The 13,332-nt window shown below is 49.8% G+C and overlaps 1 protein-coding gene across 3 annotated transcripts in view; it reads left to right on the forward strand.

Annotated features, from left to right (window-relative positions):
• CNTFR (ciliary neurotrophic factor receptor) overlaps positions 1-13,332 on the forward strand; it is a 206,588-nt gene that overhangs the window by 49,079 nt on the left and 144,177 nt on the right. For all 3 annotated transcript variants that reach the window (XM_064642348.1, XM_064642349.1, XM_064642351.1), the window contains one exon: positions 1,336-1,440. In XM_064642348.1, coding sequence (XP_064498418.1) covers positions 1,336-1,440 — 105 coding nt within the window. The remainder of the gene's footprint in view (positions 1-1,335; positions 1,441-13,332) is intronic.

Below are 13,332 nucleotides of genomic sequence, written 5' to 3' on the forward strand. Positions count from 1 at the left end.
TGCAGAACCAGAGGAGGCTTGGTGGGGAGGAGCCCTCTCCCCTCCTTGACAGTCACGCATCAGCTCCAGGGTGCCTGGTAGAGCAGCTCTTGACTGATAGGGCATTGTGGCTGCTGGGCTTGGGGCAGCTGGAGTTAAATTTCTTGGTGGCTGACATCTGACAAGCATGATAAATTGCGGCACACCATGGCTGCCGGCATGACAAACAGTCCACTTCTCTCCTTTTAAGCTCTGGGCAAACTTTTTAATTATTTCCTAGCGATTTGCAAATGAGGGTTTCTCCATCAGGCATCCAGTGGAGTTTGGTGTGTGGGGGGGTATTTATTTATTTAGGTTTTGTAGGCAAGGTGGAAAGTGGACGGGGGTTGTAGTTTGTGTTTCTGTAGCATCCTCATGCTGACTTACCTAGGCTTTGCATGCGGTCCTGGGGAGGACTTTGGCAAAACTCATCAACTGAGGGTTGGGTGCTAATTAAAGCCTGTGATGTTCCAGGCTTGGAGCCGCTGTCACAGGGGAAAGCAGCTCTGCAGGAGTGACTCCCAGGCTTTCCTCTTGCCAGTGGAGTTTGGTTCTTATTTTTCATTTTTAATAATGCAGATCCAAAAGACTTTGTTTTTCTCTTCAAAGCATTTAAAAAGAAGCGGGGGGAAAAACACAACCTCAGCCACAAGAGCTGGATAATGATCACAGATCTCAACTGATAATTTGTCTAACACAAAAAGCATATTTCCTGCTGTAAGGGAGGGCACTACTGGCTACGCTAATGCCTCAGACTCCATCTCACTAGGCAGCGTGTCAGGCGTAGCACAGAAAGCTCCTCTCCCATTTCTAGTCCTTGGTGTCCATGCTGCAAAGCCGTACATGCCTGCTTTCCTCTTCATACTCCCAGGTTCAGTCAGAGTGGCCTCTCTCTGCACCACTTAACATGTGTATGAGACTTTTCAGGATTAGAGCTTAGGCAGTGCAAGACTTGGTGGGCAGATGCCTTGGTGCTGGGCTGACAGTGTAGTGTTGCTGTGCTGTTTCATCTGGGGAGCACTGCTGTCTGTCTTTAAAGAAGATCACAGATGCCCCAAGCTGCAGGATTTTTTTTTTCCCTCTCCCATTTCATGTCTCTGAATCGAAACAATTAAGCAAATGCGTGCTTTGGGGCTGGACTGTGACGCTCATGTGGGAGGGCTCTTAGTCTAAACTAGCTTCACGTTTGCACCAGTTACCTCCAGCTGTCAGGGCTGGGAAACAGATGCCCCCCTCCCTTGGTTGTTTCCTAAACCCAAAGCAGTGGCAGAGCTCCACCTGGTAACCTGACAGGTTGTCTCTTCTGTTTTGTTGAAGAAAATCCCAGATCTGAGCAGCGAGGGTTGGTCAAGCAGTCAGAAGAATCCTCTGGACGTTTATGAGAATTTGGGGACGCTCCAAGGACTCTGGACTGGTGGAGAGGTAAGAGGTGTGTTAAAAACCTTGCTCACCCAATTTGTGCTTGATTGGTGTGCTCTGGACTACCTGGGTATGGTGGGTGTGCAGGACACATGTCTTCTGGTGAGGATGGCATTTATTAAAGTGTGACAAAAGGCTGCTTCTGGTTCCGGCGTGTGAGCAGCCTTTTGGCTTCTGTACGAAGAGGACAGATGCTGACAGTGATTATTTAGAATGTGGAGGGCCAGGTTTGCATGAAGAGCTTGGAAAATACATGTCATGGACTGCACATGGACAGTATCTTCATAAAGAACTCTCCCCACTTGAAAGCCCTTGGGGCAGCTCAGAGCTGTATCGTCTAACCAGGGTAGCAGAGGTCCTGTTGTGGCTGAACCACTCTGGAGCAGGTAAGTGTCACCCAGCCCTGCTTTGTGATGGGAGGTGAGGTGCCACCTCTTGCAGACAAGCACAGCCTGGAGCTCTCAGGTCTGCTTGATATTCTTTATGCTTTCCTGCCCTGGGAGGCTGCAGCATCACAGATGTGATGGACCTCCACGGGCTATGCTTGAAAAGGGCTGCATCCTCTTAGGAAACCAACACCACCACCAGCCATGATCAAGAGATTGCCTCACCTCTGAGACCTGTTGCATATGTGCTCTGTATGGGGCTGTGGTAACACAGTGCTGTTTGAGGAGGGATTTGGGGTCATTTTCTCCAAGCCACAGGGACCCTGGTGGAGCAGGGAAGGGGCCTGTGAATGGGGCTGCCACTCTTGGGGACACAGAGCCTGCATAGCCGTGCTGGGGAAGCCAGTACTTGCTGATGCTCTCCTTGAGAAATGAAAATGATGAATTAAAATTTAACAAGTCTCTAAACGCCAAGCAAGGACATCTTAAGTAGGAATTGTCACCGTTTGACTAGCGCAGTCTCTCACTTAGACACTAAAACTGCATGACTTTGGTTACATTGATCTTGGAAAGCAATAGCTTATACCAAAGAGGAGAAACTGTTGGCCAAAATAGCATGAAGTGTCATGAATTTTCCCTGTGCTTGTGCCCTGCCCTCTACCCCTGCATCATGCTTCCCAGGAGTGTTTTGCTGCCCCTACCTTGGATTGGCAGAGTCCCTTATCCCCTGAGCCACAAGCAAGGACAGAAATGCTCCCTGTGTGCAAGGCTGAATGTGGCCTCTGGAATTAAAAGGTCAAGGTTAAGGACCCGCAGGGGTGGACAACACCTGATGGAGCCACTGTGGGAATGGGCTGGGGTCTGGGCACGCAGAGGTGCTCTACAGCAGCAAAACCCTGCCCTTGACTTTGCCTGTTAGTGCCATCCATGGACTGGCATGGAATAAGGACTCCTTCCCTCCCCATTCCTCCGTGTGGATCAGCCCACCCACGGGACTCCTCGCAGCTCTGCAAATAGAGCAGCTCGAGTAGGGTACATCTCTAATAATACCAATTACTGTTACATGCTGGCTACAAGGTACACTGGCGGTAATGGGATCCGGGGGGGGGGGATGAAATGAAAGCGATGTAATATGGTGAGATAAATTAGTGTTGTAAAATTAGCCATGGGTCTAGTCAGGGATCTGACAAATGCATCGCAGCTTTGGTACAAGCTCTGAGCGCTGCTGAATTGGATTTGGTGGCCCAGAGCAAAGCAGATGGGAGCAAGGGAAAAAAGAGTTTGAGGGGTCTCCAAACACACATTCTAATGGTTAATGCTGCTTGTTTCTTCCTCGGATTTGCTGAATGATATGTCCCCTGATGCCTGCTTGTGTGTGGCAGACGAGGAGTAAAATCCCAGCTCAGAAGATATGCTGTTGGAGTAGCTTGAGCCTGGCAGAGAGATGGGAAGGGGGTTGGAGCAGCATCAGAAAGCTGGTACTCCTGCCAGCCTTCGTGCCTCAGCTGCCTGTCCCTGCTCTGCATCACTGACTTCCTTTCCTAGGTTTGCTCCCAAAGAGACCATTGATGGGGTTCAGGTGGGATGTCTGACAGGCAATTGGATATGTTTTAGCCTTGTTTCTGGTTTCTGCTGGTTTAGCCTTGTTTCTGGTTTAGCTGGTTTCTGCTTCCCATGTTGCAGCCTGACCTGTTTTCCCATACCTGGATGGGCTCTGGGGCAGAAGGATGTCTGGAACTGGGCATCCCACAGCAAAAGGATTTTGCCTGTTGACCAAGAGTGTACAGCCAACTCCTTCCAATCCTGATGCGCATATTATTCTTCACCCTCTGAGGCAGAGTGTGGAAGCCAGGAAAAGGTTTTTTGTGTCTTATGGAGGCTGGGAAAGGGATGTGGCCAGTTCCAGTGGGATCCTCTTCCTGGTGGCTCGTTAGGAGAGGCTTCACTGGAGGGATACAAACAGTCCTGCCTGTGAGTGATGGACAGCCGGTGAGAGCCTCTTACGGGTTTGTAAATGCAGCTAATTGCATGTTTAATGGCTGACGCATTACATGGGATCTGGGGAGAGGCAGACATGACTTAGGTCTGTTTTGATAAGGCACGTTATGTGACTCACTATACTAAAAAAGGGAAAGAAAAATCCCGAATATGCTTTGTAGTGCCCTGTGGTGGAGCTGTGGGGGCCAGAGCGCTGCAAGAGGTTCTGTGCAAGGCCTCTCCAAGTCATGCCTTGATGGTGCAAGAGGTATGGTGGGTACAAGACAGACGTGCCTGCATCAAGGGACCTACTTGTCACATCCCTGGGGATGAGTTTGCAGAGGCCAGGCCACTGCCTTGTGTGGTTTTGCAGCAGCACCAAGTTGAGCAACAAATCCCAAGGGATTGTTTCAGCACTGCCTGGAGCATCCCAAGAGACTTGAGTTAACTTGTATGCTGAACCCATGTGGATGGAGACCTGGGGAGACAAACTGCAGTTTGTGGGGCATCAGCCTGGCCACTGCCTGTGTCCCTGTGTCCTCCTGCTGTCCTCCTGCTGCAAGCAAAGCACAAGATGCAGTAGTGACACATTTAAGGTATTTCAGACTCCAGCCAGCCCCAGTGTTAAGTTGTCCTGGCAAAACCAATGGGGTGGTGAACTGTGGCAGTGTTAGGGAGCTCCTTCCCATGACTTTGCTGCAGGAGAAGCAGTGATGTGGGACCGCAGCAGGACATTGAGCCGGTGGTTGAAGTGCCAGTAGCAGCATAAATAGAAATACAACTTCTCAGCTTCTTGTGCAGCAATGATATATCTTGTTTCTATTGACTTTCTTAAACCTCTAAAATACATTGTAGATTGATCAACAAATCTGCAAAAAGCACCTTTTTTTTTTTTTTTCTTTTGAAGTCTAAAGCAATTTTCTGCCTGCTCCTTGTGGTTGGCTCTGAGCAGACACATGTTCTCTTGTCCTATTTGAGGCTGGCATGCTGCCATGGTGGTAGGAAGTTTAGTAATACTAGAGCTGGATCGATTCAAGCCCATTATCTGTGCTGCCTGGGACTCGGTGGCGAAGGGGAAAAAATATTCTTCCCAAACGCATCAAAGCCCTGTGATAAGGACACACAGCTCTATTTATAGATGGATAGATGTCTTGCCAAAGCTCCTCTGCTGTCACTTGATTATGCAGTTTCTGAGTACTTAGCAGTGTTTGGGTTGAAGAAATATGTTGTATCTGGTGGCTGAGGTGTGTCCCCCTCCAGGCACAGCCCAGAGCATTAGTGCTTCAATGTGGGCTTTGTCGTTCCTCCAAGTAGGGACCTGATTTTAGACAGTAAGAATGAAATAGCTGAGAGATCTTGTAGGTAGTTGTGGAGTCTGTGACCAAGACTAAGTCTGACCAACAATCCCTCATCTTGTTCTTGCATTTGCACAGACCGCCAGAGACCTCAAAGCTCCAGAGCAGAATGGCCACAGACGTCACATCAGAGCAGTGTGGCTGCTGAGATGAGGGTTCACAGCCTGAGCATGGAGATCCTCCATCTCCTGGGATACCTGGCTCTCAGCTGTGCCACCCTCCTAGCAAAGAGATTTTTCCTACTGTTCACTCTAAACCTCACAAGCAGCAACATGTGGCCACTGACATATGTCATGTATTTACCTTCTTCATCAGAGACTATCAAGGATATTGGAATTGGGATCAGCCATGCAAACTGAGTGTTTGGAGTGGTTCCTCAGGCCAAGTTAGCTCAGGTCTTGCAGTGTATGTACACACACATGTTCTGTAAATGTGTGATTTTTGAGAGTATGGTGGAAAGGGTGGAATGAAATGGGTTAGCAACTCCAGATTTGGTTCATGGTGTGAAGGAGCGCTTGTGCTCATGTGATAAGAGTTTTTCTTCATTCCCTTTCATATGTGTGGTGCTCTGTCACATATGTTGCTCTGTCACAATAGTCATGAATTTGGGAATGGGAGAATGATAAATGGTTCATTCTGCTTAGCTTTGAGTGTTGTTGTTAAAGGTGCTGTGCTGACTTTCCCTCAGTTCTGACCCTAGGAAAAGCAGGGAAAAGTTTCTCCTGGCATCCAGTGAGAACCTTTTGTTTCAGCTATGCCCACTGTCATTCATCCTCTTGCTATGTGTTGCTTTGAAGAGCTTGGCTAAGTCTTCTCAACAGCTTCTAAGAATATTTCAGTGGCCCTGGCTGAATTTCCTCCAATTAATCAACATGTGTCTTGTCTTAGTGTGTTGATGTGGTCCAAGTGCTGCATGACCTGTTGGCTCTGCCTCTGCTCCCCCAGCCCAGCCTGCTGTTGATTCCTTTGCTGCCTGGGCCCGCAGCTGGCTCATGTGGGGCTTGCTGTCTGCCAGGGCCCACAATGGCACAGGGTGGGTGTTCCTATGCCCAAGCCCAGCACCAACCCACAGCAGCGAGATGGAGATTTCACAATAAGTGCTTCTTTTCAGGCCTCGGTGTATTGTGGCTCCGGGAGGGAAGGAGTTGTCCATGGGTAGTTTTGATGATTAACACCTGACTTCTTTTGGGTTTTTTAACACGTCCTCTTGGTCAGGTGCAGGATGGTCGCATGATGGATTCTGGCTGTGTGCCATTCCCAAGCCTGGGAGAAAGGATATTTCTCCTCCCCAGGGTGTCCATAATGTGTTCGCCTGCACGGCTCCTGCGGAGTGCTCCAAGCATCCTTTGCTCTCCGCTTGGTTTTAGTCTGTCTCCAGGGTGCCGCTTAGCCTTGCTCATATATTCCTCTGATGAGTGGGCAAGACAGGAAGCAAATACCTTTGTTACAAAACCACATATGGGCTTTCAACGGGTGATGACACTTCCCCAAGCTATCTGTCTGGTGAACGCACTTTCCCTCCTGCTTGTTTATATTCACAGGAGTGTTACTGGGCTGCGCAGGTGAGCCATAGATGTCAAGAAAGATGTCAGTGTCAGGAGAAGGCTTTAATGCAAGTCTTCCCGCTGTTTTGTGTGATGGATGCTGGATGAGACCCCATTGTACTGAAGACCATGGGAAACGGACGGTCTGCTGGCTCTGGCACAGGAGCCATAGCTTAGGAGACTGGCAGCAGTAGTGCTGGAGGTGACATTTTGCAGCTGGCCTGGGATGCTGATCTACAGTGTGACTGAGATGATAATTCAGTATATGAGGGGTCTGATGGAGGCAAGCTGTGTACTCCAGTTAAAAGAAATAACCATCAGTAAGAGGGCCTGTACTCCCTCTAAAACCATTTCAGAGAATGTCATGGATCCTGTGAATCTCATGGCTCCTGGAGGGCTGTGGTGGTGGGTGCCTGATGCTCTGCACAGTAAAGCTGGAAATCGTGGGGCCACAAATGTGGAGGTGCATTTGCCTGAGGGAGGATCTGCCCCACTGAGTCCTGCCTCTGAGCCATGGGGAACCATTGTCAGCCTGGTGCAGGGGATACGTCTGCATAAAATGGGCATCTGCTGCACCAGGTGGAAGGGAAAAAGTGCAGACCTACCTCCTCATAGTCCCCCTGATTACCTAGGAGGGTGGTTGGAGGTGGGGATGTACTGGAGGAGCTGTTCAGCTGCAATGGGGATGGGCAGGATCCCATATATAGGTGGGAAGAGGAGCAAGGGGCTCAGCTGCACACAGCTGGATCCCTTCCATGTCCATGGTGCTCCCAGGGTCATGTGTGCTCAGCACCAGCGAGGCTGTTCAAAGAGGAGGGGGACAGCAGCATTGATTGCACCCCTTAGCAATGTCTAATGTATTATTTCCCCCCTTATTTATTTCCTCCTTTTTTAAGCTCTGGATAGCTCTAGGAAGCCTCCACTGAGGCCCGATGTCTCCAGGGCAATTTACAGCACACACTAGTCCCTCAGCATTTGTTACAGCCCCAGATGAGAACACCTCAGTGCTGCCCTTCAGTAAGATCACATATTACCGGCTCTTTTTTCTTCCTCTTGCCCTAAATTGTTGCACTTTACATCGAAAAGGAGGGGCATGCACGTGGGGGCCAGCACAATTTATGGATCAGAAATTTATATGCTGCTGCGACGCTGTATTTTTTCCCCACAGTGACACTTTATTGCCACAAATTACCAAACAGGCAAGGTTACGCGACTGACAGCAGGCAGAGCTGTAAAGGACAGGAACAAGCGGCAGCAGGAAAAGTACCCAGAGGAGAGGGGGAGGTTGGGCACCAAGCAAAAATAAAAGGAGGCGGGACAAGCATCAGAAATCCTTACAGTGGGATGTGTGGGTGAAACTTGGGAATCGGTATGCCATCTCCGATGCATGGGCATGCCATGGGGCTGGGAGAGCAGCTGGTGGTCTAGGTTTGGATTCTGTAAATCATGGATTTTTAACTTTCTCCATCCCCCACCCCTGTCCCCCTAAAGTTGCCAGGTCCTTCTGCAGGATGCTTTTTTTTTTCTGAGGAGATGACAGGGTTTTAGTTGCTGAAGGTTTTTTCCTTGTGTTCAGGGTGGTGTCCCCAGGGAGAAGCATCCTTAGAAAGTGAGACTTTATCTTCCTTCTAAGTGCCCTTCATCCCTAATAAGGTTCAGCCCATGACAGGGGTTCTTGGGAGGTGGTGGTGTCCCTGTGCCTACCTCTGCACCAGCAGTGGGTAAAACCTTGAAGCAACTTAAACCATACTGAACAGACAGATTCCCAGAGATGGGAATCGGCAGACTCCCATCTTGGGCTGGCTGAGGTCTTGTTGTCATCCCAACCATTGCACCAGTGGAGTAAGGGCACCGCTCTGGACAAAACCCAGGAGCATTGTGACTCCTATGAATAAGTTATTTGCAGTCTTAGTTACTCAGTTTTGCTTTCAGCATTCTGCCTATATGCTGTAGGGACAGTCAGGTCATCCTCTGGCTTTTTTTGGGCATCAGGCTTGGATCTGGAGGCTGAAGGCTACTGGCAGAAACTTTTCTGCCTCCTTGGTAGAGGGAGTGAGGAGCTGGGGGTAGGAGGGCAGGCAGCATTCAGAGAGTTAATAAGAGGTGTTCTGCCATGAAAATGGTTTTCTTGCTGTATTTTCTTGCTTTATGGTTGTGGCGGAAACAATTGTCCCAGGCTTGCCCTTTGGTGGGACAAGATGGTCACTTGTGTCCACCTGCATTAATACACTCAATATCCATGGTGGTGTGTGGGGCACAAGCATCAGCCCTTGGTCCGTTTCGCTGCCAAGAGCCGGCGGCAGCTCTGCTGTGACTTGGTTGGGCCCTGGTTCAGCAACTCTGTCTGCGCCCACTCACCCAAGTTAGATCAGCTTAACTTCAAACGAAATGTAAAAACTGAGAGGCCCTAGTTTGGCGGAAGTATTAAGGGTGCCTTTGAGCTGGAGATGCTGCTCAAAGCTGCTGGGGAGCTGTCACTCTACTGTTCTTGCTAAAAACACTACCCAGAGGAGCTGAGAGCTGCAGAGGCTCTGGACACACAGTCAAAATTGCATAACTTTCAGAAATGTGCTACAGCCGTGGGGCTTACCACACCAGCCCTTGGGAGAGCCAGCAATTCCATGTGCTATCCTCCCTGGCAGCAAGATAGAGTGGGTTCAAGGTGCCTTTGCACCACAGTGGACCATTGCACAAGGCAATTTGAGTTGTCTGTTCCTGTACTTGTAAAGGATAATTTCTCTTGAATCCCAATGCCATAAGCCAGGTATTTAATCTTGCTTGAAGGGAGCACATGTCTAACGCATGCAGGGCATCACAAACAATAGTAAGCAATCAATAGGCTAAATCCTGAGGTCTCTTACCCAGACTTTGCTGGAGTAAAGGTTGACAAAGTGCTGAGTAGTTACTCCAGACTTCAGCCCTGAGCTGAGGGCAGAAGTGATTGACTGATTTATTGATAATGCATTTCACTATGAGTCTAGCCTGTCTGTTAGTCACAAATGCTCATTTAAGCATAAATCGTGGTCTGCCATGAGCAGATAGCTTCTCCTGCAGCAGAGCTGGGCAAAAGGATTTCAGATGAATGGCTTATTTGGTGAAAAACAGTTTTGGATCAACTCGAATAGGTCGTGTCTCTGTGTTGTGCTTGGCAAATAGCCTCAGCAGAAGAAAGTGAAAGCCCACTTGTGAAAAAGATGAAGCACTGGATTTTTACATGATGTTTAGATCTCCTTTCCAACTGGTTTTAGGTTTTATTCCCAAATCAAAAAGCCAGACCAGTTTCAGATGATTCCTCTGAAACTCCTTTTCCTTGCTCTCTGAAACCCTTTTTCCTCACCCTTTGTGCCTGGGTTCTGCATCAAGACCAGCAACACATGGCACTTCTTAAACCTACACTTCATTTATTTTTAGTTGGCCCAGCAGCGTGAGGGCTCAAGTGCTGACAGGCCTTCATTCAGGGCTGCTCAGTTGTGGTCTGGGATGTGTAAGGCTGCTGAGGGGAAGCTCTCGCACCCCTGGGTTTGCTGCCACAATAGGGGACTGCCTTGCTGGACCCTTGGAAGGCTTGGAAGGGAGGTAGAGCAGCTAAGAATGCCTTCTCCACCATGCAGGGTTAGGCAAAGCATTAGCTGTTCCTGCAACAAAGGGTGTGCAAGCCCTTTGGAGGTGTCTATGGAGTCACCTTCACTCCAGACTCTTAGCAGCTGGGACATGGCTTGCTTGCTCCCCTGTTCTCGAATCATTATCCTTTTCTTGATCCCTAAGCTGAGTAGTTTCTTATTAATTCAGGAATAAAACCATGCTACTCTATCACCTCCATAGCTGGCGTTTTTTCCCTGTAATGTTGCTTTTTCTTGATTTAAGCCTGGCTGCTGTTGGCTACCTCTGCGGTGGCTCCAAGAGTCTGCGCTAACTGTGGCAGCACGTGGATGCATCCGTGGTGGATGGTGTAGGAAACCTCTCAGACAGATTTGTGCGTGTGTATATGCCTCTCTCAGTATTTCCTGTTAATTAATGGACACTGGAGTCTGTCGTCTGTAACGAGCACTCACTGGCGGGTGATAAATTGTTTGCATGACAAGATGGCAGTGAAAGCTGGGGGAGCTGTGGCTATCGGCGCTGGGCTTGGCAGTGAGGGGTGAACGTCAGTCAATGTCTGGATGGGAAGAGGGATGGTGAAAAGCCCAGCAGCCAAGTGCAAGATCCCCGAGGTATCCTGCCTGCTCATGCTGGAGGAACCCTTGCTGTGGGCTCCACCAGAAGGGCAATAGCGGTGCACCAGACTCTGTGATTACTTGGCAAACCCCAGCCCCATTGATGCTTTCTGATGTGGAGGGAGGAGGAGAAAGGGGCTTGTGCAACAGTGGCCATCCCTGCTCCACAGGGTTGAGCTAGAGCTTGTAAAGATACACTTGGAACGAGCCCTCCTGACCCACACTGGGTTTTGCTGCCTCTCACACCACAAAGAAGGCACTGCGCCAGGGCCTGGGATCTGTTGTCCATCAGTGCTACGGCTTTCAGCAAACGCTGCCTGGTTGCTGGGGTACCCTGCAGTGGTGCCAGCACCATAAATGCCATGGACACCTTACGTGCTGGCAACACCATGCTAATGGTGGCACAAGGCTTGGCTGGGCATGTCCGTGTGGGACCAGTGCTTTTGGTCACCTCACTGGGCAGCATTTATGGAAGCAACTGTGTCCGTACCACCAGTAAATGGGTTTCAAACCACCAGCAAGTAGTGGTTGAGGTGATGTGTCACAGAGTGATGCTGTGGTGGTGCTTGTGGATGTGTGGGGTTGCAGGGCTGGACATGACGGATCCAAGCTGCTGGTGTTCACAGTGTTCGCAGCCTGTTCAGTCACAGTTCTGAGCCCAAACTGAGCCCAAACTCTGAGACCCGCATAGGAGACACATCCTAGGGAAACAGCACTGCCACCAATATCTAGAGTCTCCTGGGGAGAAGCCATGGATTAACACTGATTCTTGCTGCGTCCCCTCTGGAGCACACCACACATGCTGCACACTGTAGATCCATCTCCATTTCAGCTGGCACACTGAAGTTGAGGTTCAATCGTCTGTTGTGCTCCTTGGGACACCAGCAGGCAGAGCAGGGATCCTGCCTGGGAGGACAGCGTGGGTCCCTGTGGGATCCCTGCACCCCTGGGACCTGTCGTTCTTCCCACGGTGCAGGGGTAGCAGTCTGCATTTACTGGGGAATTGAATTATCTGCTTCCCCGAGTGGGGAAAATAATAATACTAAAAAAGTGCCTTCCACTGGGTCATGAGCCATTACCTCGAGGGGCCCTTCATCAGCTGATGAATTCTACTTAATAAAATAAATACTGAGAGAAAATGTAATTGGATTTCATTTATTACCCAGTTCTGCCTAGCAGCCCCAGATTATACAAAAGCAATTAGAGAAAGCTCTCCATTAATAGCTATCTTCAAGCCGCCCAATGGGTTCATTCCATCAAACCTTCTGGCTTGTGTAATTTCCTTTCTTGGAGCTCGCTCCTGGCTGGGGGAGGATGTGGGGTGCACAGCGCCATTGCCAGCAGCCTGTAAACAAAAGCAGCCCTGTCTCTAACACTTCCAGAGGCATCATCTTCCCAAGCATGTGGCTCAGCCAAGGGGTATCCTGGTTTAGGGCGAGAAGCCAGAGCACCTGGGCAGTTTGGCATCAGACTAGGGCTTGGTTGTGCCTTCCCTGGGATGAGCGCATCCTTCCTGTGCTTGGCATTGCCACACGGTGGATCTCTCTGTGCTGCTTGTCAGTGGGTATGCAGAGTCCCACGGGGGCATCGGGAGTAACGCTCTCCACCTGAAGATGTGGCTGGTTCTCTGGTGCTGATTTTTCCTGTAATGCCAGCAGGTTGCATCCCAGCTTTGGTCTCTGGCATCTTGCAGGGACACAGAATACTTCTGCTTCCTTGCTGTTTTTTGCTAGGAGCACAAGGAGTGCCTGGGACAGCTTGCTAAGGTTGGACAGAGAAATCTGTCTCATAGCAGCTCTCTTAAAAGTCTTATGGCAACAAAGGGAAGCATGCTTGAGGACAGCCACAGGGCACAGACAGATGTCTGGCACCGGTGTTGTCACTGCAGACAATGGCAGGTTAATCTGCAGCAGAGACTTAGCCTGGTATCTTTACTCATAATCCCCGTTTACAGTGGTGGATAGGGAGGGATGCTGATTGATCCTGGTGCACAGTCAGTGAGGAGTAGTCCGGGGTGGGACTAGTAAGGGATGTGTACATCCCTCATGTGTGTAGCATGTGTGTGTACAGCTGTGAGAGGGGGCGACCCTCTCCCCCACTCTGCCAGCACTTGCAGCTCTGGAGGGAGGTTGTCCAGCCATGCTGGCTGCTTTTGGGTCAGTCTCATTTTTGAAGGGACTGTATTTTTGGTCCACCACATCGGACCCTGGGGCTGGAGGAAGAGAAAGGATTGTGAAGGTTGATTCCCTTGCAATTTGAAAGGAGATGAAGGATTTTGGGGGCCAGAGAGGTTCTTGGCTCCTGTCTGGGATGCGACATTTTCTCATTCTGGTTGTCACGCTGGGGAGAAGCCAGCACCCTTTCAGCTCAGACAACCAAATCTGTTTCAGCTGATGTTTTGATGGAGCCAGAGTGGCTC

This window comes from Pseudopipra pipra, chromosome Z (genome assembly GCF_036250125.1).
Source record: "Pseudopipra pipra isolate bDixPip1 chromosome Z, bDixPip1.hap1, whole genome shotgun sequence".
Taxonomy (NCBI): domain Eukaryota; kingdom Metazoa; phylum Chordata; class Aves; order Passeriformes; family Pipridae; genus Pseudopipra; species Pseudopipra pipra.